This window comes from Patagioenas fasciata, chromosome 23, assembly GCF_037038585.1.
Source record: "Patagioenas fasciata isolate bPatFas1 chromosome 23, bPatFas1.hap1, whole genome shotgun sequence".
Classification (NCBI taxonomy): Eukaryota; Metazoa; Chordata; class Aves; order Columbiformes; family Columbidae; genus Patagioenas; species Patagioenas fasciata.
Genome location: NC_092542.1, coordinates 4,459,385 through 4,483,191, shown reverse-complemented (window position 1 = coordinate 4,483,191; position 23,807 = coordinate 4,459,385). Strand labels below are relative to the sequence as shown.

At 43.1% G+C, this 23,807-nt stretch overlaps 1 protein-coding gene across 6 annotated transcripts in view; it reads left to right on the top strand.

The window, feature by feature from the left end:
• The window catches only part of LRRC38 (leucine rich repeat containing 38), a 45,643-nt gene extending 38,685 nt beyond the window's left edge, over nucleotides 1–6,958 (top strand). For 5 of the 6 annotated variants that reach the window (XM_071798242.1, XM_071798243.1, XM_071798241.1 and 2 more), the window contains one exon: nucleotides 5,132–6,958. In XM_071798242.1, the coding sequence (XP_071654343.1) occupies nucleotides 5,132–5,385 (254 nt within the window). In that variant the 3' untranslated portion in view covers nucleotides 5,386–6,958. The remainder of the gene's footprint in view (nucleotides 1–5,131) is intronic. The other variant, XM_071798244.1, reaches the window with a different exon arrangement.
• Nucleotides 6,959–23,807: the final 16,849 nt, after the last annotated feature.

The window sequence follows — 23,807 nt, the reverse complement described above, 5'->3', positions numbered from 1 at the left end:
GACGCTGAAAATAGTTTAATGTGCCCAGTCTGCATGTCTGAGACAAACCACTCAAACTATTCCCTATTTACTAAGCCCAGCCACTGCTCTACCTTTTAATTTTAGCACTGCAGTAAAATGGCACATTAGTCAAAGCTTCTCTTGTTGTTTTGCAGGAGAAACACCAAGCTGATTTAATAATTGGAGTTTTGTGAACTGAAATCTCCATTACTGATCCTGAAGCTCTTGCCTCTGTGATTAAGGCCTCTGGAGAACACGGTGATGTGAACAAAAGCCATACTCCACCTCATTAGTTTGGCAAAGGCCAGGTCCATTTTCTTTCTGGCACGTTACCAGAAGTAGCTTGTAAAGTTCTCACTGAGCTGACCTGGCTGAGTCGCTGCCCGTAAAGGCTCTTCCCAGCTGAGCCGCCTTTGCACATCTGACCTGTCGCTTCACACAAACAGCTGGGATTTGAATCACCTTACAGATCCCAGCACTTATTCATCTAATCTAAATTTCTAAATAAAGGCTTAATTGGCAGCGAGTGAATACTCTCACCTGCCAGATTTGCAAGCGGACTCATTAAACTGCACTGAAAGTTTTGCAGTTAAACTCAGCACTTTAAGATGGCAAATATAGTTTTATACTTGTAAAAAGATATTAAAACCAGCATTTTCATCATATTCCAAAACCAAAGAACATTTTTTTCCCCCTCTGATTTGGTTATTAATTGATTAAAAATAAATTAGTGTATGTGGTGCAAAGTAGACAATGGAACTGTGAAGGTCAGTGGAACAGTGATGTGTGGAGAATGTATAATAGTGGGTTTTTTTTTTCCTAGAGAAGACCAAGTGTTCACTATGGGTCAAAATGGTCAAGACATAAAACTTACAAAAGTTTTCTGTAGAAGGATGTTTGATTTTGTAGGCATTTGTTAAGCCTGAATGGCAGCGTGGTGTCAATGTTTCCTATTAAAGGCTTCCCCTTAGCAGGGGCATGGAGACGAAGAATATTTGATAATGTTTTTTGAGATTAGTCACTTTTGAGATTTCTTGTGTTTTCTGCTTCAATGGGAGCTGAAAATCACTCAGTACTTTCTCATGTTTGGAAGGGCTTGCTTCTCCTCTAAGAGCTTCTGTATCACATTTTACCTTGGCTAAAAGCCTTCACTTAATACTGTGTGAAACGTCAGGGCTTGTCCAGCCAAAGGTGCTCGCTGATGCAGCTGATCTACACAACTAAGGTCAGCCAAAATTTGTGTGACAAAAAGCAATAAAAGCAGCCCGCAGTGGCCCCATTGACGTGCTCTGTAGAGATCGTGGGTGCTGATTTTTACTCTCAGTGAACACCCTTTGGGCAGCTGTGCCCGTGACCTTGTTTGCTAATGACTAATGCATTTTTAACATTACTTTCAATTAGAGTGTAAGTATTCCGAGGAGTGTGACTGGGGTGTCTCCTTTCTGTCATCTTGCCCTCGTTTTGCTTTTTACGGTTTTTCTCCTTAGTATCTTTGGAAGAACTTCTTCAAGAACTTGTGTAGAGTTTGACATTGCAAGAAATAGTTGATATCTCTGCTTTTCACACTAGATGCAATAGTGTTTTTCTCAGCCTTTTGTGTTTAATACAGACTGTTTAAGTTCCCCACTATACATTGCAAGAATAAAATAATCCGCTGCCCTCTATTAAAACAGTATTAGAAAGATTTTTAGCAATTTGATGAGAAGGTTTAGACTGAGCATTTTTGTGAGTAGCCTGTATACACTGATATGTCCAGAAAGACTTGAAAAACTCACTCAGATTTGACCAGCAACAGAGTTCCAAACAGATTTGTGCTGCCTGTGTGCTACATAAAGGAAACAGACATTCGGAATGGCTGAAATTAAAGTAGCACAAGGTGAAGCAAGGGTAGGTACGCAGGGTCTTTGCATCGTCCTCCTGAATGCTGACGTTTCCCTTCACACCACTAGAAGCAGAACTGGTAAAAGAAGCTTGAAGACGGCAAAACTGAGTCCGCTTGCAGAGCTGTATCCCAAGTGAAGCTAATTGCTGAACTTTACCGGGAAAAAGTTCATTAGTGGCAGCAAATCCCATGTCACAACACAAAGGCTGCAGCGAGGACCATGTTTTGCTTTTCTTTTGGTCAAATGTTGCTCTGCTTTGGAAAGTTGTGTGCACAAGGCTATGAATTTTTAAGATACTCGAAGGGGTTTTTGTGTTTGTACTGATACAGATGCTCTTTGGCTACTTTCGTGACTTGTGTAGCTGGTGCCTCCTTGGTACGGTCGAGTAGGCAAATGCTGGGAAAGGGGCACATTTCCAGGTGAAGAGTGTCTATGGAAAAGGAGAGAAGGATGGTGGTGAGAGGAGGCAGGAAAAATGCAAGAACAGGTGCCAATGAGACTGTAAGCACCTTTCTGGAACAGGAAACTCAGGCTGAATTCAGTACTAAAACACAGTTATGAGATTCAGAAGTCAATCAGTGTAGCAAGAAGAGCGGAATTCTTTTTGTACGCTTGTTTAGAAAGACTGTGCCGTGAGTTGATCACCTCTTGCTTCTTGGGCTCTTTCTATAATCCTGTTCCAATCTAAGCTCTCTCACTAAACTTGTTCTGTAAATAAAAGAACATTTTACTGCCCTAGTCCACTGGGCTCCTTGAAAACGTTAAGCATTGTCTTCAGAACAAAGCGTCATAATTATGTGAGAATACAGGTTTTGTTTGACCTTCTAAGAACAACTGAGCACTTTGTAGGTCTTCTTATTATTCTTGATCAGTACCTGTTTATTCATCAGCTATGGAGAGAAGGCTGCTGTACCTTCACGTGCTAATGTAGAAGCAGAGGGAGCTTCAGCTCGAAAGGACAAGCTGTTCTGGCCGTTACAGCCACCCGGTTCTTCCCCGAGCATCCTGCACATGCTGGCACATCACTGGTACAGAACATTATATCGGCTTTTTGGAAGGGAATTAAAAGCCTTAAGACATTTCACACATTTTGCAGCTTTTATTCTGTTCAAGCAGAAACTCCTAAAAGAAATTAGATGCCCTAACAAGTGCATCGAATCTGTTTCTACATATATATATCCACATATATAAATACATAATTTGATATCCTAGTCGTTTTCAGTAAAATGATCTGACTGCCACTGGCCTTTCACTCTCTTTCTTCCATCTTAAGGTTGTTTGGAGCACTTCCATCTCTGACGGATTTGAAGGTGTGAGGACGGAATTTGCAGATACGAACACCTAATGTTAAACTTTATATTTGGGCATTGAGACAAGCTGTTAATTACCCTCTAGTGTGGATCTGCAAGACTCTAGGGCGCTTGACCATCAGTTTTATTTAGGGACCTAAATCTAGGCTTCAGGTTTTTTGAAGTCTTATTCTTCTCATAGCTTGAGACTATTTCCAGTGAAATTTCATCGCTCTTCAGAGGCAACGCCTCTCTCACTTCTGATTAATACATCCAGTACATTAGTGACAGTGTTTAAATAGACTAAAGAGAACTATAGCTGGAGGTAAAATAGTGTGCAAGAAATAAAATGCCACATTTAAACATTTCCAATCTGTGTCAGCTACATTCAGCAACCTGAGAGAACAGCTGAATTCCACCCTCTGCCTCCTTTTTTTCCTTTTTTTTAACTTCGCATTCAAAATTATAGCAGGGAAATCTGGCTCTGAGGGTTAACAGACCATAATATTGAGGCAATGATGAATCTCAGAAGTTCTGCAGTAAAAGCTGTAGTTAGCAGAGAAATCAGAACGACAGAAACACACAAGGAATCACAGAATCCCAGAATGTCAGGGGTTGAAGGGACCTGGAAAGCTCATCCAGTGCAATCCCCCTATGGAGCAGGAACACCCAGCTGAGGTTCCACAGGAAGGGGTCCAGGCGGGTTTGAATGTCTGCAGAGAAGGAGACTCCACAGCCTCCCTGGGCAGCCTGGGCCAGGCTCTGCCACCCTCACCAGGAACAAGTTTCTTCTCAAATTTAAGTGGAACCTTTTGTGTTCCAGTTTGAACCCATTGCCTCTTGTCCTGTCACTGGTTGTCACCCAGAAGAGCCTGGCTCCATCCTCGTGACCCCAGCACTGACCCCTGAGGCACTGCACTGGATCCAGGCCTCAACTGGACTCCACCCCATTGACCACGACTCTCTGGCTTCTTCCCTTCAGCCAGTTCACAGTCCAAGAGTTAAGAGTCAGGCCTATATAGAATCTAGCACCTGCTCCTTGACTGGAACTTCAAAGTTTTCCCTTTTTAAAAGCAAACACCACACTAGTTTGCCACTCTAGTACATCTGCTTCTTCAGATGATGTAGCAGCAAGATACAGGGCGGGTGACATTGTCCTTGGGACAGCTGGAGTTCTTACAGATTATGTGATGGCCCTGACTAAAATAACATAAGCTATGTATTTATAACGCACTCACACATGTTATTTCATTTACAGATTTGTTTGGTATGAAGAAACAACTCTTTGAACATGCTGTGGGAGCAATGAGAGATATATATATCTATAACTATCATCAAAGGTTTTCTTGCTGCAGCCAAGCACTAAGTAACAATCTTCTTTGAGATACACATTACAAGAAGCCTGGCTGGTTTTTTTTAGAGAGTAAATTCAACAGGTTCTACAGAATTCAATAAACAACATTAATAATAAGAGTACTAGTCAAGTGGTTAAACCTAAGCTGTTGTTTGGACCAGAAGAAAAGGACAAATGTAGTTTTGGAACTACATGGAAAAAAAAGTAGTCTAGAAGGCGCCAAGGTGTGGAGGGAGCTTCAGTCTCCCTGTTACCCTGTTCCGGAGCCAGGGTTTGAGGTCAGAAGTAGCTGGGAAGTGCTTCCATGTCTCCATATTTAGATGCATCCAGGGTCCAGCATTCACTTTCTTAAATCCTCAAACTCATGGTCCCAGATCAGATCTGAGCTCCAGGGGGACTGAAAGGGAAAGAATTTCATTTTGAGGAGCCGCTCAAGGAGGTTATGTAAAGGCAGGTTTTGTTCCATTTTTTTCCTGAGTTTCGTACCAATTGATAAACCAAGAACTAACCCTTAAACTTTTCTTCAGCCATTCAGTCTCTGACTGGAGCAGCTGAAGGATTCATCAGTATTCCACTGATCTGTTTCCCTTTCCTCTTCTTTGCAGGTCTCCATGAAATCCAGTGCTCCCTGCCTGTAGAAAACAGAAGAATCTTTCTGAATGAATTATCTGAGGTCAGCTTTAGTGAATGCAAATTTAGTTTGTCATTGACGGACCTTTTCATCATCATCTTCTCTGGAGTCGCAGTCTCCATTGCTGCTATTCTCTCAAGCTTCTTCTTAGCAACTCTAGTCCACTGCTTCCAAAGATGTGCTCCCAGTAAAGATGACGATGATGACGAAGACGACAGTGAAGACTGAACTTAGTCTCTATACCTAAGTTTCCTTGGTTTATAAGTTACTAGATCATCAACCAAAGTGTAGGAAGCAAGCAAGTAGAGTAAAAGCTTTAACTATGAATGGAATGAAATGACAATGTCAGGATGTGTTCTGATCTCCCGATGGTCACAGGTAGGAATTGCAATTTGCATCCCAGACTGTTAGCTTTGCCTACATCTGTAACCTGATGCCATGAGACCCGGGTAATTTCTATCATGCTTAATCAAGCGCTGCATTTCAATTTGAAGATTAGAGGAAAAAGGTGGAAAGGCAAAAAAAACTTTAAAATCCCAGTGTTTTAAAAGATGAACTCAGAGCTTCCAGCTTGTCCTTCTGCTGAGATCCAGATTCCTGGGAGTGCTTAACAGCTTGTTCCGAATGCACTTCAAAAGGAACTGGCTACATGGAGGTGTTTCAGCTGGAAAGTACAGAAGCAATTTAAAATAGTGTCCTTCCTAGATCTAAGTGCTGGGAGATTCTCTTAAGCTCACACAACTTTCTAAGTAAAAAAATGCAATTAACACGATTCCTAGAATTGTAGAAAGCGTTATATGAACGTTGGCATTTTCCTTCTGCAAACGTTCTCTATAACCATTCATCCTCTGTTTAATGGCAGCAGTTGCAGGCGTCGTTCAGCCAAAAAAATTGGGTTTTTTCTATAAGTGGAAGCGATTGTAGATCTGAGTCATTCACTTCAGCTGCCTGGCGCCTCTTTGGTCCTGGCACCAATACTAAATACGACATTCTTTTACATTTTTAGATGCAGTGAAGTAAAGGATTTCCCTTCCCTGTAATGCCAGGCACAAGTAGCTGTTGCAGCATCCAGTCCATTTAGTTATTTTAAACCACTAAGGGCTATATTCTGCTCCTGATTATACCAGAGTAACATAAGCAAAGGGAACACCATGATCTAAATTGGCAACTGTATAAACAAGAGTGGAATCTGGCCCAGGATGTTTCTGACTGTGTTATAGGTTGGTCAAGACTTGAGCTCTTCTATATAACAGTAGATATTTTTGTTAAAATTAAAAAAGACATTTATTACAAGAGATTTTTGGAATAGTGCTGGAAAGCCTTTTGGGATAAGTATATTTTTAAAATATTTGTAATGGAAATATTTTTTTAAAGCTCAGTGTATTTAAAGCATTATCTAGAGTAGCTGTGAGGGCTTAAAGTAATGAATAACATAGGAGTAAACAATCTAAGGACTGTATGCTATTATAAAATAATCAGATCTGATAAAAAGCATCTATTTAAATACTGTAAATGCTATCATTTATTTAAAACAAGCAGTCTTTGGGTTAAAATATTGCCTTGCTCAGTGAACATGAATGGTCTTCTATGGGCAGCTTACTCAATGCGACTTAATGCTACCATGGTTAAGATTATTGTTTCTGAAAACACATTGGAACAGAATTAAGTAGGGACAGTGAGAGAATATTCTGTATCAATACTGTCTTATTCTATTCTGATTCTTTCAAGAAAAATGGAATGACATGATCTTCACTGTGTAGTGCCATGATTATAAATCACACAAATATATTTATAATTTCAACACGGGCTTTCATGTCTGTTTGTTTGTGGGTATGGAAAGAGGAGAAAAACCGTGCCTGATTCCCTTATCATTTATAAGCCAGGTTTTGCAGTCTGGTTGGAAATACACCCCTTGTTGCCTGGAGCATGCTCCCTTTGCAACCAATCCAGCTATGTTATCGCCAGTTTTATATTTAGAGCTGTGCGAATTGTTCAGTCATGGAACAAGAAACTGGGTCACACTTTTTTTGTCTGCAAGTTTTCTGATGGGCTCCAAACTCACAACCAGTTAGCAAAATGATCTGTTCTACCGAACTTAGCAGTTACCATTTCAGCAAATGTCTGCCCTTCCTTTGGTAGCTAATTTATGGTTTTGTTTCGTTATCCTGTAAGGCTGAGTAATTATGCAGAGGCCACATCTCAAACTCAACTCTTTTGACTGGGTTCTGCTCTTACTTGCAGGTTCCTCCTACCGTGGTGCCTCATAATGAAGATCTAGATTTGTTTATAGTTTGTAGCTTTTTGTTCAACCCAACCTAAAGCCCTGAAAGCGCTGATTAGATTCGGAATTAGCGCCCCTCAGAACAGCAAGGAACAGACCAAGCTGACACCCACATAATCCAGTGCAAACCGAAGAGCGAGGCTTAGTAAAGCTCTATTTATGAACCTGCCATTCTGGATACTCGACACATCAAAGTGATCTTGCAAAGTATGTGTTTTTTCCAGATAAGAAACCTTAATGATATTTTCCCCTACTAAGTAATATATATTTCATAAGTATTGAACTCACCCAGTTAGTAATATTTATTCATTGTAAGAATCAGCAGTTACCAAATATTAATATCAATTTTGTATCACTTTAGTTGCCAGTAAGTGAGACAAAACTTGGATTTTGTTCTTCCTGGCATTTTCCTTGTTTCACATAATCCTTAGAGCGAATCATTCCCATGTGGGAATGTTGCCAGAACTGGTGCTCACCGTAGTGATCCCCTGCAACACTCTGAAAGCCAATTTCACCATGAGTAGGAAGTGGCCTGAAGGCTGCATTATTATTGCAGTTTTACCTTCACAAAGGCAGTAACAGGGCGGTAATCCCATCTCGGGATGTGGGAGATCATCCCGTGCAAGGATCCAGTGGGTGGGCACCCCCTCCCCAGGCTCTGGTGACCCCTGTTAAAATCAATGAATTTATGACGGTGCCAAATAGAAAAGCTGAATTTAGCTGCCTGTGCGATCCCTCACCAGCTCAAGCAGCACTGCCTGTAGGTGACCACAAATGTGCGCTCACAAGTTTGTCCCCATTTACAATTTTCCTTCTAAAATGGCTTTACTGTAGCGGTGCTATCTCTCCCTGCCAGAAGCGAGCAGACATTCTACCTGCTTCAAGGGGAAGGAAAGATTCTGTGCGTGACCCAAATAGAATGTTGCAGGCTCCGAGAGCCAGGAAGCAGCTGTCACGTTGCCTGCGGATACGTCTCCCTGATGAAATGCTGGGTCTTGGTATGTGTGAGGATCCAAAATAATGTGCAAGAAAGCAAATCTGCGTGATGTAATTGAGCTGGAGGCTTTTTAAAAGCATTAAAGGGGTTAAAACAATGTTTAATCCACAGAATATTAAAGATCACCTGAAGTGACTGTCCAGACCTAGCATTTCATCCACGATCAGCCAGCGCCTTTTTGAGGCAGCTGCAGTCTCACTGCGATTCTTACTCAGATGTGAATATTAATGGATTGGTTTTTAGAGCAGCATAAAAAATGCATTGGGAAAGCACCTTGAAGGGATGGTTCTGGAAGCTCGTAAAGAGGAGCATACTGCAACCTACCTCATATGTATATATATATATATACAGTAGAGAGTGACCCACTGTGCACTGACAGCTAAAACGTAGCCTGACATGCTTAGAAGTGACGAAAAATGTTCCGGTCTTGCATCTGTGGGAAGAACTGCGTGCAATAACCTATGGATGCGGGTAGGGTGCACACGCTTGTGCAGTAGGGAGAAGGTGTGCGTAACAATACTAGAGCTTGCTGTAACTGTCACCCCGTAGACAGCCCGAGCGGAACAGCTGCAGCCTGGTGGGGATGCTGAGCCCGCGCCAGCCCTTCCTCCCAGCGGAGATTCCTCTGCGCTGACTTTTCAAACCCACGGGAGCAACTCTATGCAGGACCTTTTATTGATTCAGCATGTGCTACCTACCTTCTACGTGAGTAAATTACTTCAGTTGCCAAGGCTACTAGCTGTCACATTTCAAAGTTCAGCTTATATCCCCCCCAAAATAAAGGAGCAGGGTTTTTATAGCTTCCCAATCCAACCATTCCTCTCAGAGAACAATGTTCTAATTTGTGATGTAACCTGTTCTACCGACCTCTTGTGGCAACTGTGGAGGTAAGTCATTGTGAGTGATTCGTTGTGATGTTGAAATGCTGAATCTTTGCATTTTCTTTCCAAGAAAAAGCCCAGAAATATACATTAGGAAATTAAATTTCTTGGAGAGTAAGATCTGCCCTGGCCTCTGAGTGCCAAGCAGCCTGTAATAGGCATAACCCACCAGAAACATTTATTTCATGTCCTATCTGTTAATGTTATGAAAAACGCAGTTTTATTTAGGCTGACCATCCATCTATCATCATAAGTAGTTAGCAGGAAAAAAACAATTGGATTTTAAGCTGACAGAGAGCAACAGGAGACTTTCTGTTGCAAAGCAGAGTGGCTGAATTATGGTGTGACTCCAGTTCCCATCAGCTCTCACACCCCACCCAGCGCTCCGTGGAGCTGTGTGAAATTGTGTAACGTTGGCTTAGCGGCACATAATGTGCTTTTTTGGGGAGTTGTCAAAAAACATGAGTAAACACTTTGGAGTGGGCTCCTACTGTTGGTTTTGTGGGAAGTGACAAGTTTGCAGGGAGGTGAGCAGCAAATAAGGAGAGAAACAGCTTGGGCCAGAGTTGTTCGGGAGAGTCAAGTTTGCTTCAAAGCAGCGTTGTTTCGATCTCGAAGCTGCTTTTTTCCCCAGTTTCTGTTAGTAGAACTCCCCTTGGCTGGAAGGATGAGCAAAAAAGCATTGGGAATTGAGCAGGAAAGGCGGCTTTGTGACCTTGGCTTAGGATCTAAATGTGACCCAGCCCAGCTAACTGGTGTTCCAAGGGACAGCTTGCTGGTTTTGGCGGGGGGGTGCCCTTAATTAGGGTGAGTGTTGACAGACTTTGCAGTGGAAATAATGTTTGGTCTTCATGGTGTTTAACAGGAAATGAAATGACTGTGAATATATTTGACAAACAATTCTAGTCTATTTTTGCCCACCAGTTTTTCTCCAATTGATGAACTGTCGCTCTCTCGAGTAGATTAGGTTTGCAATCTGCAGTGGGTTAACGTATTGCTCTTTATCCTTTGAAGATCTGGCTTCAAATGTGAATTCGGGTCACAGGAAATGACCAGAATAAATCCCTTAAGGTCATCTTGATCAGTTGGGCAGATGCATAGAGATGCCCTTATTAACAATAATGAACTGTATACTCGAAGATGGGAAAACACTTGTCTGAACTCCAAAAGATTCCGTATGATTGCGGTGTCTGATGGTTTTAAAAATGAAAGACTAACCAGAGAGATGAGACATACCATTAAAAATGAAACAGGCATAGTTGGATGAAGGACCAGTATTTTCATAGATGGCCATTATTTTTGAGTTACTTTGTTGAGCACTTACCTAAATTTCCACTCGCTGATGTTAAAACCTGTATGCTGGCAGGGAAGTGTGAAATACTTGCAGTAAATTAGTGCTAGTTATGAGTTTAGAGCTGCAGTGTCCTAACTAATAACCTGAAACTTCTGCCTTTCGATGCTGATTCACTGTGCAGGCCCTTGCTTTGTTCAGAATAATTCAGTTGCCTGATGCTTCAGATGCTGAAGGGAGTGGAGCATCTCCCGTGTGAGGAAAGGCTGAGGGAGCTGGGGCTCTGGAGCTGGAGAAGAGGAGACTGAGGGGTGACCTTATTAATGTTTACAGATATCTAAAGGGTGAGTGTCAGGAGGATGGAGCCAGGCTCTTCTCGGTGACAACCAGTGATAGGACAAGGGGCAATGGGTTCAAACTGGAACACAAAAGGTTCCACTTAAATTTGAGAAGAAACTTCTTCATGGTGAGGGTGGCAGAGCCTGGCCCAGGCTGCCCAGGGAGGTTGTGGAGTCTCCTTCTCTGCAGACATTCAAACCCGCCTGGACCCCTTCCTGTGGAACCTCAGCTGGGTGTTCCTGCTCCATGGGGGGATTGCACTGGATGAGCTTTCCAGGTCCCTTCCAACCCCTGACATTCTGGGATTCTGGGATTTTGTGAAACTATGTTTCCAAGAGTGTTACAACGTTGTGAGTGCCAAGTTAGAGATATTGTCCACAGCTTCAAACAAATCTTCTTTTTTTTAAAAAAAAAAAAAGAGGAAGAAAAAGCTGCTTTAGAGATTATTCAGTCTGAAATGGCTTTTTTTAAACAGCCAAATTAAAATAAACCCTCTAATGCAGGATTTTAAATGCAAGCAGAAAGTGTTCTAACCATAAACTCCTGAACATTATAGTATATGGCAGGACAGTGACTACAGATTTAACAGACTCTAATTTATATTATTCCTTGACGGAACAGAAGTCATTAGGCTGAGTTTATTTCCAGAGGAAGGTATGTAATGCAGGCTGATTTCTTCACTATTGGCACGTAGGATGCAGATTACCCAGCACTGAGCAGTGTGTGTTTTGTGAGACTGTGAGTGTATCATAGGAAGTAATTGCTTTCAGTTTAACCCATATGTTTTGACAAAAATCATTGTATGTTGCCCTTGATTCTGATTTCACTGCTACATTATTTGGCATCCAGTCCTTATCTCATGAAGATCGGTAGGGCTCTAACTTTACTACTGAGATTTACCTAGTGAAGATACTGCCTGGGCAATGGAAACTGCAGTCGTGTGTGTGTGTGTGCTTCTTCTCTATGTTTTCATACAGAATGAAAGAAATTAATGCTGTGTGGGCCTTTGCAGTGGTGGTTTGTATGTACATTAGGAACCTGAGTTTGTGGTTTCTGCATTGCAGGGTGACTGTTGATTTTATTTCCAATTATAGGTGGTATTATTTGGAGATTGCAGACATTCTATGCAAAGAGAGGCCATGTAGCTTGTCCAGATCCTTTCTGGGTTTAGTGTATTGCTCTCCAGTCTGTGAAAGGAAGGTCTGACCCTACTTACCAAACCTTGTCTGCAGTCTCGTGTAGCTCGGGCAGCAACTCAGAAGTCATCATTCCAAACCCATTTCCTCAATCTGATAATCACTGTATATCTGTGTCCCAGTTTGATGGGTTTATAATGAGTGTCTTTAACCTCGGCCTAGCCCAGCCATCTGCTCTGTGAGGCAAGCTGGCACTTCAAAGCGATTTTTCGCTTCAAGGTGTCTCCTTGTAGTCCTACAGAACAAACAGTGAGTCATCTCCTCCCACCAGAATCAAGCGAGATTGTAACCTACCCCAGTGCCCATGCCTGGTAGGATCCTAAGAAAGGTTGCAGAGAGCACCACAGTCAAATATAATAATAATCTGTGCACTGAGGAAAACTAAGGCTTGTCAGAGCACGTAGTACAGAGATACGTGTGTCCTCAGCAGGGGCTGGAGGAGGGATTGTGTGAGCCAGCCTGGTGAGGGGGCATTTCTAAAATCTACATTCACTTCAGGGTTGTGTTAAGAATGGGAATGTGGTGTAAGAAGGGAGGGATTTTCTAGCACATAGGATTGATCTGATTAAAATAAAAATCAGTGGTAATTTCTTTGTCTGGACTAAGCTGTTGGAGAAGAATCTCTGCCATCCTGGTTTAATTTAGTGCTTCTCCAAATATTATAACAAATGATAGGAGCCTTAGACTGATTGTTTGGCTTTATTGTGGTTTTAGAAGATCTTTGATGTGGAAATGGTTTTAAGATGTGGTCATTACTGCTACCTTGTTTTCCTCCCTGCAGCATCACCGGGTGCAGTTGGGATGCAGCATCACTGGGTGAAGTTTGAATGCAGCATCGCTGGGTGCAGTTGGGATGCAGCATCGCTGGGTGCAGTTGGGATGCAGCATCGCTGGGTGCAGTTGGGATGCAGCATCACTGGGTGAAGTTTGAATGCAGCATCGCTGGGTGCATCTGGGATGCAGCATCACTGGGTGCAGTTCAGATGCAGTGCACATGCGAGGTTGCCCACTTCGCCACAGCACTGCATGCGGGACTCTACATACCCCTATCACTGTATTTCGTGCACAGAAACCAAGGCTTGCCATAGTTTCTCTGCAAAACCCATGTTCACACAGGGAATCAGTTCCAAAGCTGGGTTTGCTCAGAAAATAAGAAATTTCAAACTTACCACTTATTTTACCGCTTTGAATCTTTTAGAACCTGATGTAAATCACTCTGCTACTGCAGACTCCCCCTGACCCCGTACTCTATGGGCTTTTATCACGCAAAATGCCTTTGGATTCTTCCAAGGACATATGGTCTGTGTATTTATTTAAGGGAAGCTTGCCATTCAGTTTGTTGCCTCTTTGCCCATCCTGGAGTCCATCTGTTCTTTTCTTAGATGCAGGAATTGAGATTTCACTGTCAGCAAGATACGCTGTTCCCACAAACCTCCAGCACATGCCCCTTGTGCAGCAAGGGGGAGACCCTGCCCCAAATCTACAGGCAGCGGGGGAAATCCAGTGCTTATTCTACTCTCCCAGCCTTCTTTTGCTGTTCTTCATCAACCTCTCTCCTTGCCTGATTCATATCTATATCACCACAGCTTCCTGAGACTTTATTCTTAAACTTTGAGGGCAACTGTCCATTTTTCTGTTTAACAGCACAGCTCAGAATGGGAAAGTGTCAGTGAGGGCACTCACTTCATTAGTGGAAATAAGTTTGGGGTTATAAAACTGCTCTCCCCCTGCCTACTGTTTGCAAAAATGAGCCTTGTCAAGTCGCCAGAATTTTGATCTGTCTTGCATTACAGCACTAGAAAATTAGGGATGTCCACTCTTAAATGGAAAAGCATAAGAAGTTTTGTCTCGTGACGTCAGACTTGTCTTTTTTTCCGTTTTCTTTACTAGATGATCTCCCCTGCTGCCGCCTTCAGATGAGGCGATTTTAAATGGGTGGGATATTAAAGCTTTAGAGACGGGGTTTGAAAATAAATGAAATGCTCTCGGGACTGTACCAGTAACAGCTGTTGTGCCTGCCAGCTGGGCAGACTTAATCACTCCGATCCCACTTTCCACTGCGCTCGTTTTCTCTGCCTTCTGCCCCTTCTGCAGACCCCGTCCCAGCCTCAGCACAGGGATACGGATGCGTCCCATGGGCCAGAGAGAGAACTTCTGTATTCAGTATGGGATGGAATATTAACTGTGTAAAGTATATTTCATTAATAGTGTCGCTTTGAAGAAAAAGAACTTGTCACTCCTGATTTTAGGCTCATTCGAAGCAGTTCAAGGTTGGTACCAGCTCACCTGTCAAAACTCAGTGGGGAAACAAATGATTTCTGACTGACTCACCTCAGGAAACAACTTGTGGTTTCAAAATGTCACATTTCTCTTTGACTTTGACCTATACAGAGTTCAGCAAAAGAGTTCAATTTGGTTTCATTTGAGATAAAACTAAATTTTTTTGGTCGACAAAAATTAAATTTTTAGTTGTATCTGATTTGGTTGAAAGAGCCTTTAGAAGAAAATTCTTTTCAGTGAAACTGAAAACACCATTTCTGTGGTTTGGGCATTAGCTACCAAATAAAGAAATCGATTATTCATGCAGGTCTGAGTTCTCACTCCCAACAGTGCAGCCAACTTAGCGAGCGGCCGTGGACAAGGCAGTTAACCTTTCTATTGTGTGTTTAACCATCTGTAAAATGGATATGATCCTGCTTACCTGCCTGACGCAGCTGTACAGACGCTTAATTTTTAATCAAGCTCTGTTCAAACACTTTGAGCTCACTGTACAAAAGATGCACAAAGAGGCAAAATAGTTCTATTACAATATTTTTGCTTTTATAAGGCTTTTCCCATAGTAATATATGGTGAACTATATCAATGTTCTAGAAATAACATCAAAAAGGGAAGGAAGTATCAAGGAGCAAAAGAGATGTGGTGGGATGGAGTACAGACTTTCTGAGAGTCTAGGGTTCCTTCGTCTCTATTAATTATACATGTGGAGCAACTTGTTAATGCATTTCTAAAGACATGTTGACACAAGCTCAGAGCTCGATCCTGGCAGGCAGTCTTCTGAATTAATTTAACCCCAGGATCAGAAGGAAGTGGACAACATAGTTGAAGGCATTTCTATACCAACCAAAGCAGACTATTGTCCACAAACCAGATTTCCTGGGTCCGCAAGGGCGAGCGGGAGGTAACGGAACACCCTCATGGGGAGCTTGTTATCAATAATTTCTATAGAGGGCCCTGGCATTACATTTCAGGCTGATTGTCCGTGGAATATGACCAGGTATCATTCTTGATGTTATCTCTCTACCCCCTATGCAGTTTCAGAAATAATGATAAAAATACTTAATTTTACTAATGAAATACTTGAGTCATTCAGGAGTTATGTTTATGGTAAAATATATAACAGACAACAGAAATAAAATCCAATGATTAATTCTGTTTTAACAGATTGCCTAATACATGCTACAGTATTCAAATCTTACCTAGTATTTTGAAGCAAATTTGACACTGTGCTTTGCAGGCACAAAACACCCACAAAAGTCTCCACAGCAGTGGAGGTGCAGGGTTTGAAGTGCAGTTCCACTGTGCAAAGTGACCGCACACGTGGTGTTGTGAGGTTTCCTTCTTTGTGCCATCTCAGAACCTCAAACCACGCATGTGTCCTTTGCAAAAGGATGGAGAACTACCCAGCCTGAAACATCCATGGGCCAAATTGCGGCACTTTCTTGGGTTTGTAGATAAATAAGGTCGTAAAGAACACACACCTCAATGTGATATGGAGCTATTACAGGACATGCAGTCATCAGCCAGCAAGGCTTTTATTGTCTTTCTTCAGAGTCACTTAGAAAATTAGACTGGAGTAGTCTGAATGAAACAAAAAGCGTTACTGGAAGAGATGCCCACACTGAGTGTCAAAGCTATTACATCAGATATACATTAGTTTGATGATTTTGCATTGCTGATTCATTCACAGGAAAGTCCCCCCCAAAGCACCTAAATGTCACTGTGGGTGTCTGAAATACTTGGAGTTCTTAAAACAACCAAATGACTTGAGCAAACACTTTCTAAAGTAAATAGTGATTCAGAGCGCACAGCTTGTGATATCCCAAGGAACCCGACTGTCACGGAGGCACCCCGAGGTTAGTTTAAGGGACAACAGGGTCCAAAACAACTTCTATTAAACTGGTGAGAAGCAGGGTTTCAGCACTCCAAAAGTGACTTAAATACAGGTTCGGATATCAGTTGAGGAAAATTAGGAAGGGACAGCAACTAATACAACAGGAGTAGGGGGAGGTGGTGGTTCCGGATGGCAGTGGCTCAGCTCGCAACTCCAAGAGATCCGTGACAATGGGCGGAGTCTCGACGAGGGTCCTGTTTTTATAGCCTGATCAGACCTGACTGTGGGCATTCCAGAAGCTTCTCTGCACCCCCACACTGGCTGTGGGTGCCCCTGAAGCTTCCAAACATCCCCCACACTGGCCGTGGGTGCCCCTGAAGCTTCCAAACATCCCCCACACTGGCCGTGGGTGCCCCTGAAGCTTCCAAACATCCCCCACACTGGCCGTGGGTGCCCCTGAAGCTTCCAAACATCCCCCACACTGGCCGTGGGTGCCCAGCGGCTCCCTGGTGCCTCAGCGCTCCCTTCTCCTAATGGCGCTGGCCAGGGGGCTCTAGGGCCAAACAAAAGAAGCTGTCAGCCTCGAACAGCAGAGAGAGAGGGAGATGTGCCTACTCCTTCCATATCGAAGGATGGAGGGGGAGAGGGGGGCGGGTTGCATTCTGCTACACCAACCATGGAGTGCTGAGCACCTGCTGCCTGGGAAAGGCACAAAACTGGAGCCATCCAAATAATTTCAGTATGTCTGAAAACCCTACATCTGAAGTCTGGTGTTACCTCTTTACCTGAAGACCAGATTCCTTGTGTAATATGAGTTCCTGTGGAGAAAAAAGTCTAAAAATGTAACCTGAGACATTATGGATGTTACTAATGTTATGGCTTTGGATTTTGTTGGTTTAGTGAGTTCTTTTGCCTCTTCCTTTTCCTTTCCGTGCTGTTCAGAAATACCCTGAACCACTATGAAGGTTAAAGCTTTATCCACCAAGATATATCCTCTTCAGGCACAATGCAGCTAATCCATCGCCCAAACAATCCTGCAGTATTAAGCCTGTAGTTTATGCTTGTTGCTATAATAGAATTTATGGAATTGACCAGGCTTATTTTTTTCCCTATTTACTCTATAAAACTAGGCTTCTGGATAATCTTTAAGAGCAATCTCATCAGTGACACTTGTTGCTGTAAAAAAACACTCAAGTTTCTCTCATTTGAGTTGGTTTGGTCAATCTAAGCTATGCAATGGTTCTTTTTTTCCCTGATTTGTTGGCACAACCGTGGAATTTGCTGGAGAGTTTGGTGGGTGTGTGACTGCGTAGGAGAAGGTTTGGAGAAAAGCACCATTTCAGCTGTGTGGATCCAGGGTCCCTTTTAAAGGTTTGCTGCTCTAATTAAAGCTCTTTTTGTGAATCCCAAATCTCTAAGAGTTTTTACAGGAAAAGCTTACGTACTACTCACAGAAACATTGGCAAAAAAGCAGAAAAGGACGGAAATACATGTTCTAAACCCGAACAACTAGTCAAGATCTGCTAACCACCCATGGGCGTTGGGAATGATGTCTTTTTGTGGCATTGGAAATCGGTAGATGCCACAATCCACAGAGTGAGATACAACAGGAATGGGTTTATCAGAGATTTCAGGTGGGCTGGAAAAACATGTAATTTCATTACCTGGTACAACGTTACTGGTGTTTAAAGAGGTGCCCACACCACAAACAGCAGCGCTGCAGCTTCTTCCTTCAGACTGAGGCTGCACTTGACTTTAAAGAGTTAATGTTCTCTTACTCCTCCTTTTTTCCCCTTCTTTTTCTCTCTGCCACTGGCTCAGAGCTCTGCCTTTCATCTGAAGGGCACAGCACTGAGCGGTGTTCACATGATACCAGTGACAGCAGCCCGATAAGCCTATTTCTGACAGTGTGGCAAATTACTATTATGAAATCCCCGTACATTTGATTGCAGAGTGACTTTCAGAAGGGATCACACACAGCAAGGTTATGAAAGGCTCCGTGTTTACCACAGTAATGCTGACTTACTGGAAAAGAATATCGAGAGCTCTTTAAATAAAGAAAAGCTTGGGAGATTCCCAACTGATAGAACATTTGACTGAGTGTGAAAGGGAAAAAATGATCAGCAAAAATCGTAGGCTTCTTTTTATTTTGGTGAAATGTGCTTGCTAGAGATGCGCTCAAAAGGCATCACCCACCTGAGACTGTCTGTCCCCTCTCACATTGTCCCTTTTTGGAGGTTACGGGTGTTCCATCTCTGCAGAACCACCTGCCCATCCCAGTTGAAGGCAGAGCATCTCCTGGGGCTGTACAGGGCCCAGGTTAAATGGAGAACAAGATTCAAATAAAACGTTATCACAAAAGTAGAAGTGGGAGGGGAAACGGGCAATTTACAGGCTAAGAAAGCATGGGAGTTGCTGGTTAAAAAAGCATATCTGCAAAATGCAAAATAACACCAACCTACCTGCTGACTTACTGTCAGCATCCCAGGGTGTGTTACAACATGGGCATCAATTGTGCTCTGGATTTAGGAATTTTAACAGTTTTTCTGCCCTTCATTCAGTGAAGCAGCTGCTTCATGAGCCTTGTCTGCCTTCGCTCAGGCAAAGGTGTTTGTCCCGGCAGGTAAAATGACATGGGTGGTGATTTCAGATTGAACTCTGTTTCTCCTGCTCACTCCCTCCCCATTAATTGAGGGAGTGCTCCAATGTTGGCTGAAATACACCTGAGAGCTCTATGTATGGACAGAAACTAGAAAATCCCTTGAAGTTCAGGTAGAACCCCCTAGATTTGTATGAGGTTTTGACCAGCAAATGAGTAAAATTTGTTTCCAAATCCCATAAACAACTGTAATTTCCACATTTTCAAGCTAGGGCCAAACACATCAATCTATAGATCTGTATACAAAAGGTGATGATTCGTTTTCCATTTTCTTGGCCAAGCAGAGCATTCATGTGATGTTTGTTTTGGGATACACAGACAATACAACCCTGTTTGTCTGCTGGCTGGAATTCCAGTCCGCTTTGATTACTTCTCCCAGCTGAATTAGGGAATTGATCCCTTAGTTTAGCAAGTGGAGACCTGCAGGCTGTTCTTGTGTTCTGCCTCTATTGCAATAGAAATATATTTAGCTGATGATGGACTATGGCTTCCATCCGTAGGTGGGCACAGCTTGTCGTAGGTTTAGGCTGGCCGACCAAATGTCTGAGCTGAGATGTGCAGCATCAACAGCTGTCTTTTTGTAAAGGTTATTTTTTCAAGGCACGTGTTCTTGGAATTAGTTTCCTGGGTGGCGTGTTGGACCGCGGAGAGGCCAAGTGTTCAAATAACCTCTTCAAACATACGTTTTGCGCTTTGCTTTAAGACCTGAAGGCAATTGTCTCTGACATCAAACTTGTGACGGCAAAAACTTTGGGTAGTTGTTGCCTTTCCTTATCTGTGAGAGGGAAAGAAATGACAAATTTGGGATCTTTTTGCATGTCTCACAGAGACTTTGATAAATTAGACTTTGACCTCTGGCTTCAATGGGGCCAGAATGATTTTGGAGAAGAGAAATGCTGATGCTGAAGCTGGTAATGCTGTATTGCTGTGTACAAGTTGGGAGGATGGGTGCTGGTACTGCTGGACCTATTGCTGCTCTTAACTACCTTAGGTGCAAAGAAATTGTCCAACCTCAGCTGCACAGCGTGTGGCACAATCTGCAAAACCCACCAAAAAGTCGATCTCCATGACCTATAGCTGGACTGTCACAAATACACAGATTTTCTGCTTAAAAGTTGCTGTGTTCCTATTGCTGAGCTTGTACCATTGACTTGTTTGCAGAACCACCAACGTCCACATCGACAGCAGCACATACTTGCTTGGATCATTGAACACAGATGATCTGCAGTTGGTATCTTTTGCTGGAACATTTTGTGATCATTTGCGGAAAGCACCAACATTTTGGGAAGAGGGAACCGTGGGTATCCAGCTTGCACAATGGGACTCTGCCCTGAAACCAAAGAAAAACCATTTGGTGCCACCATAGCCTCACAGTGACAATTGTTGGTGTTAAGGTTGAGCCTGACTCATTGGACAGTGTGGGATTTAATCTATAAAGAAAAAAGGGAGGGAGAAGAATGTCCCCCAGAACTTTGAAGTGCAAATGGATGAGTGGATACAAGAAAAGGGGGATTTCTTGTGAGTCACCACAGTCTAGAAATAGAATTATCTGTAATCCCAGGAGTTGCAGTTCTAAGAACTAAGTATTAACAGCCTGACCATAGGTCTTTTGCAGACAGCTGGAAATCTTCCCACTGTTTTCAGTTTACTGTGGACCCTATTGCACGTGATGCATCTCACGCTGTAGAATTCGTAATTCCCCCAGCAATATAGTCCGAGTCCCTGCTGTGTTGTATATGTTATGATGCCTTTTCCAGCAGAGTTTAAGGACTCAGGATGATAACTTTTGCTTAGATAGTTAAGCTTAGTCCTACAGTGGCTGATATCACGGTAAGTCTGCATGTCAATACTTATATAGGCAACTGATTGTACTCCTGACATAGGTTTGCCATCAGTATGTGAAAATGAGGGAATAATTACCATTGCAGGATTCTAAAGGGAAGAAAATAATCATCAATAGTGGGTCTCCTTAAAATAGGCCTTAAAAATGGCTGGAAGTTTGCTGTGACTCAATACATTTTAAGGCAAGAAAAACATTATTTTAACTGTGAAGCTGGCAAATTCTCCCGCTTTCATTCCGCAGTGGTAATCTCTGTAAAAAAACCATGATTTAAAAGCTGCTATTTCGCACTGTCTGAAGCTAAATACAAATCTGAATAAAATTAGAGCACTCTGACTAAATTCCCCTGCGCCGGCTGTCCTGGCTGGGGGCAGAAGCAGATGCCTGTGATCAAGTAGCACCATAAGCCAGAGCTGCGTTCACCTTACAAAAACAGGAAATTTATTCCAGCTTGGAAACAAACTGGTCCATTATTTCAGGGGGTTGGTGCCAGTGTGCACTTTTTAAAAGGCCATGTGAAACCTCACAGGCATTTTTGACATTAATGGCTTTGGTATTTGGGAGCTTGAGAGTCCTCGCTTTGTGTTCAGATTTAAACTTTGAACACTGTAGCTCTGCCACCAGCTCGCTGGAAGATGCTATTTTGATTTTCTTCATTAGCAGCTTTGAAAAGCAGCACATTTCTCATTTCATAGTAATTGGAACATATTTTCCCCTGTAGCAGTTTGCTGATTATGGGATTTCAGTGCCACTGACTGAGGTGGCTTTGCGAATAGTCCCTATAAATAGAAAATAAGAAGCCGTGTCTGTGAAATGACCAGCGAGAGAAAAGAGTCGTTAGTCGGGGAAACAGGTACAGGCCAACAACCCCGACAACGTAAACGCGGGGTGACAATCCTGTCTGCACAGTCAAGCAGAACAGTTCGCTCTACGCAAACATTTTGTGGGAAGAAAGTTTAGTCAAGTGTTGAAAATATGGAAATAGGGATCGAAATGCCTGTGTTGTTCCTCCGACTCTGCAGGCAAACCACGCTGTCTCCGGGTATTTAATCATCCGCAAAGGGCTGGTTCCCCCTGGAAACTGGAGGGCAGCATTTCTGGGATATAGCAATGTCTTCAAAAATGGCATCGTGGGGTGTGAAAGGTGGAAGTGGCCAGGGTGTAAATCACGTGAATTTGTGTGATGGTGCAGATGGTTCGTGTTAGAACACTGCAGGTCATTTTGGGCTGGCTTGCATTGACATTTACTGCTGTTGTAAGTGCATTGACTATTTCCAGAAGTAAAAAGTATTCATAAGGGGAGCGAGAGCTGTTGCTGCCTTGTCTGTCAGTCGTGTGCCATTTAACAACTACCTGGGCATAAAATCAAGCACCGTTTACCTTCCACCCGCCGTGACCTCATTTCTACTGTAGGAGAAATAAAGAACAGTAGCGATGGCACTTCCGTCTCCAGGGAATTCAAAACATTGGGGAAAGCTGCATCCTCCGAACAGAGATACGGTGCAGAAATTTTGTCTCTGTAGAAAACAGAGGGTGCTCATCTCCCTTAAATCGGAGAGGGGGAGAGAGACCAGACCTCACCCACCAGCAGCCCTCTGGTTAGACCGGGATGTCTGCGGTACCCAGGGGTGCTGGGGGTGTCACAGGCCGGGTGACAGCTCCTCATGAGCTGTTCTTAGTGCCAGAGGAGCCACAGCACCGTGGTGCGGGGTTCAGGGCGAACTGAAGCAGAGCAAATCCTGCCCCCTGCTGCTTCCCTGCGCGGCTGCACTGCCCGTGTTTGCCTGTGGACCAAGCCTTGGTCTGCCCTAACCTGCTCGAGATCTCACCCAGGTTCTGTTCACCAGTGAGATTCCTGTGGTTAAGAACTTGAGAGGCTAGATTAAGTCATTTCCTTTCAATATTTATTATATTTCAACGTTTATTATTTAAATAGCAGTAATGGGCATTGTCCGTGTGGTATGTAGTGATATACACTGCGATGCAAGTCCACACCTGTTTTACAAAAGCAAATATTTGGATTGTGCTAAGTATATATTTAAAAGTAAAATTACTGACAATACAATATCGGGAATATTGATGGGAAGCGGCCTGCCCGGTGAGACCATTGGCGTAACTAAAGGACCTTTCAAAGCTCAAGCATTTGGGGGAACAGGAGAAAAATGCAGCCTTGCTTGTACAAACCAGGGGATTTTTATAGCGTTCCTCTAGATACCTCCAAGTGAAGAGTTTAAATTAGAAAGCTGGCTCTGTGGGCAGTTATCAACAACCAGCATGTGCAAAGCCGTAGCTTCTGCATCACTGTAGGAATTCAAAATTGCTTTATTTTAAATGTTTAAAATCCAAGACTTTGTCTGTATTGGCTGCTAGGCTGAGACACCCAAGAAATTTAATCAATGCCTCTAAGCCTCTTCTCCATAAGCACTTTTCGATGTGGCAGGAGCGTTCCCCACCTTGAGGTGAACTAAGGAGCACAAGGCTCTGAGCTGCCATGGCAGCTGGAGCTGCAATGCTGATATAAAGGACGTCGGGGCTGCCGGGGCACAATGGCGGTGTATGAAACGCAGGGGAGGTTTGGGCAGCGTTCCTCAGGGATCCTTCGCTGCGACGCAGGCCAACTGCTGTCAAGGACAAGGGCTACCACCAGGTCAATGTGCTCTTTATATAGAGTGCTAACTAAATTTAGTGTTAAATCTGCTGTGAAAATTTGCAGCTTGTAATATTTACCTGACAGGCGTCCAGACCCTCTTGTCCAAATATACAGTTCCTTAAATTAGACGCAAAATATGTCATGAGGCAGCAGCCTAAATTACATATTTACAGCACTCCAGCAGGTAAGTACATATTCATGCAGTCAATCCGGAGTTCTTAGTTTAAAAAAATGGACTGGCTTGTTCAATGTATTATTTTAAATCCTGACAGAGTATTTAAACAACTGTAGGTTTGGGAGCTCTCTGGGCCAGGGGCTGTCTCTGTATTGTCTGTTTACAGCTGAGTTCTGCACAACGAGGTTGACGTCCTTAGGGGGTTTTGCAATTTGAAAGAGTAAAAGTAT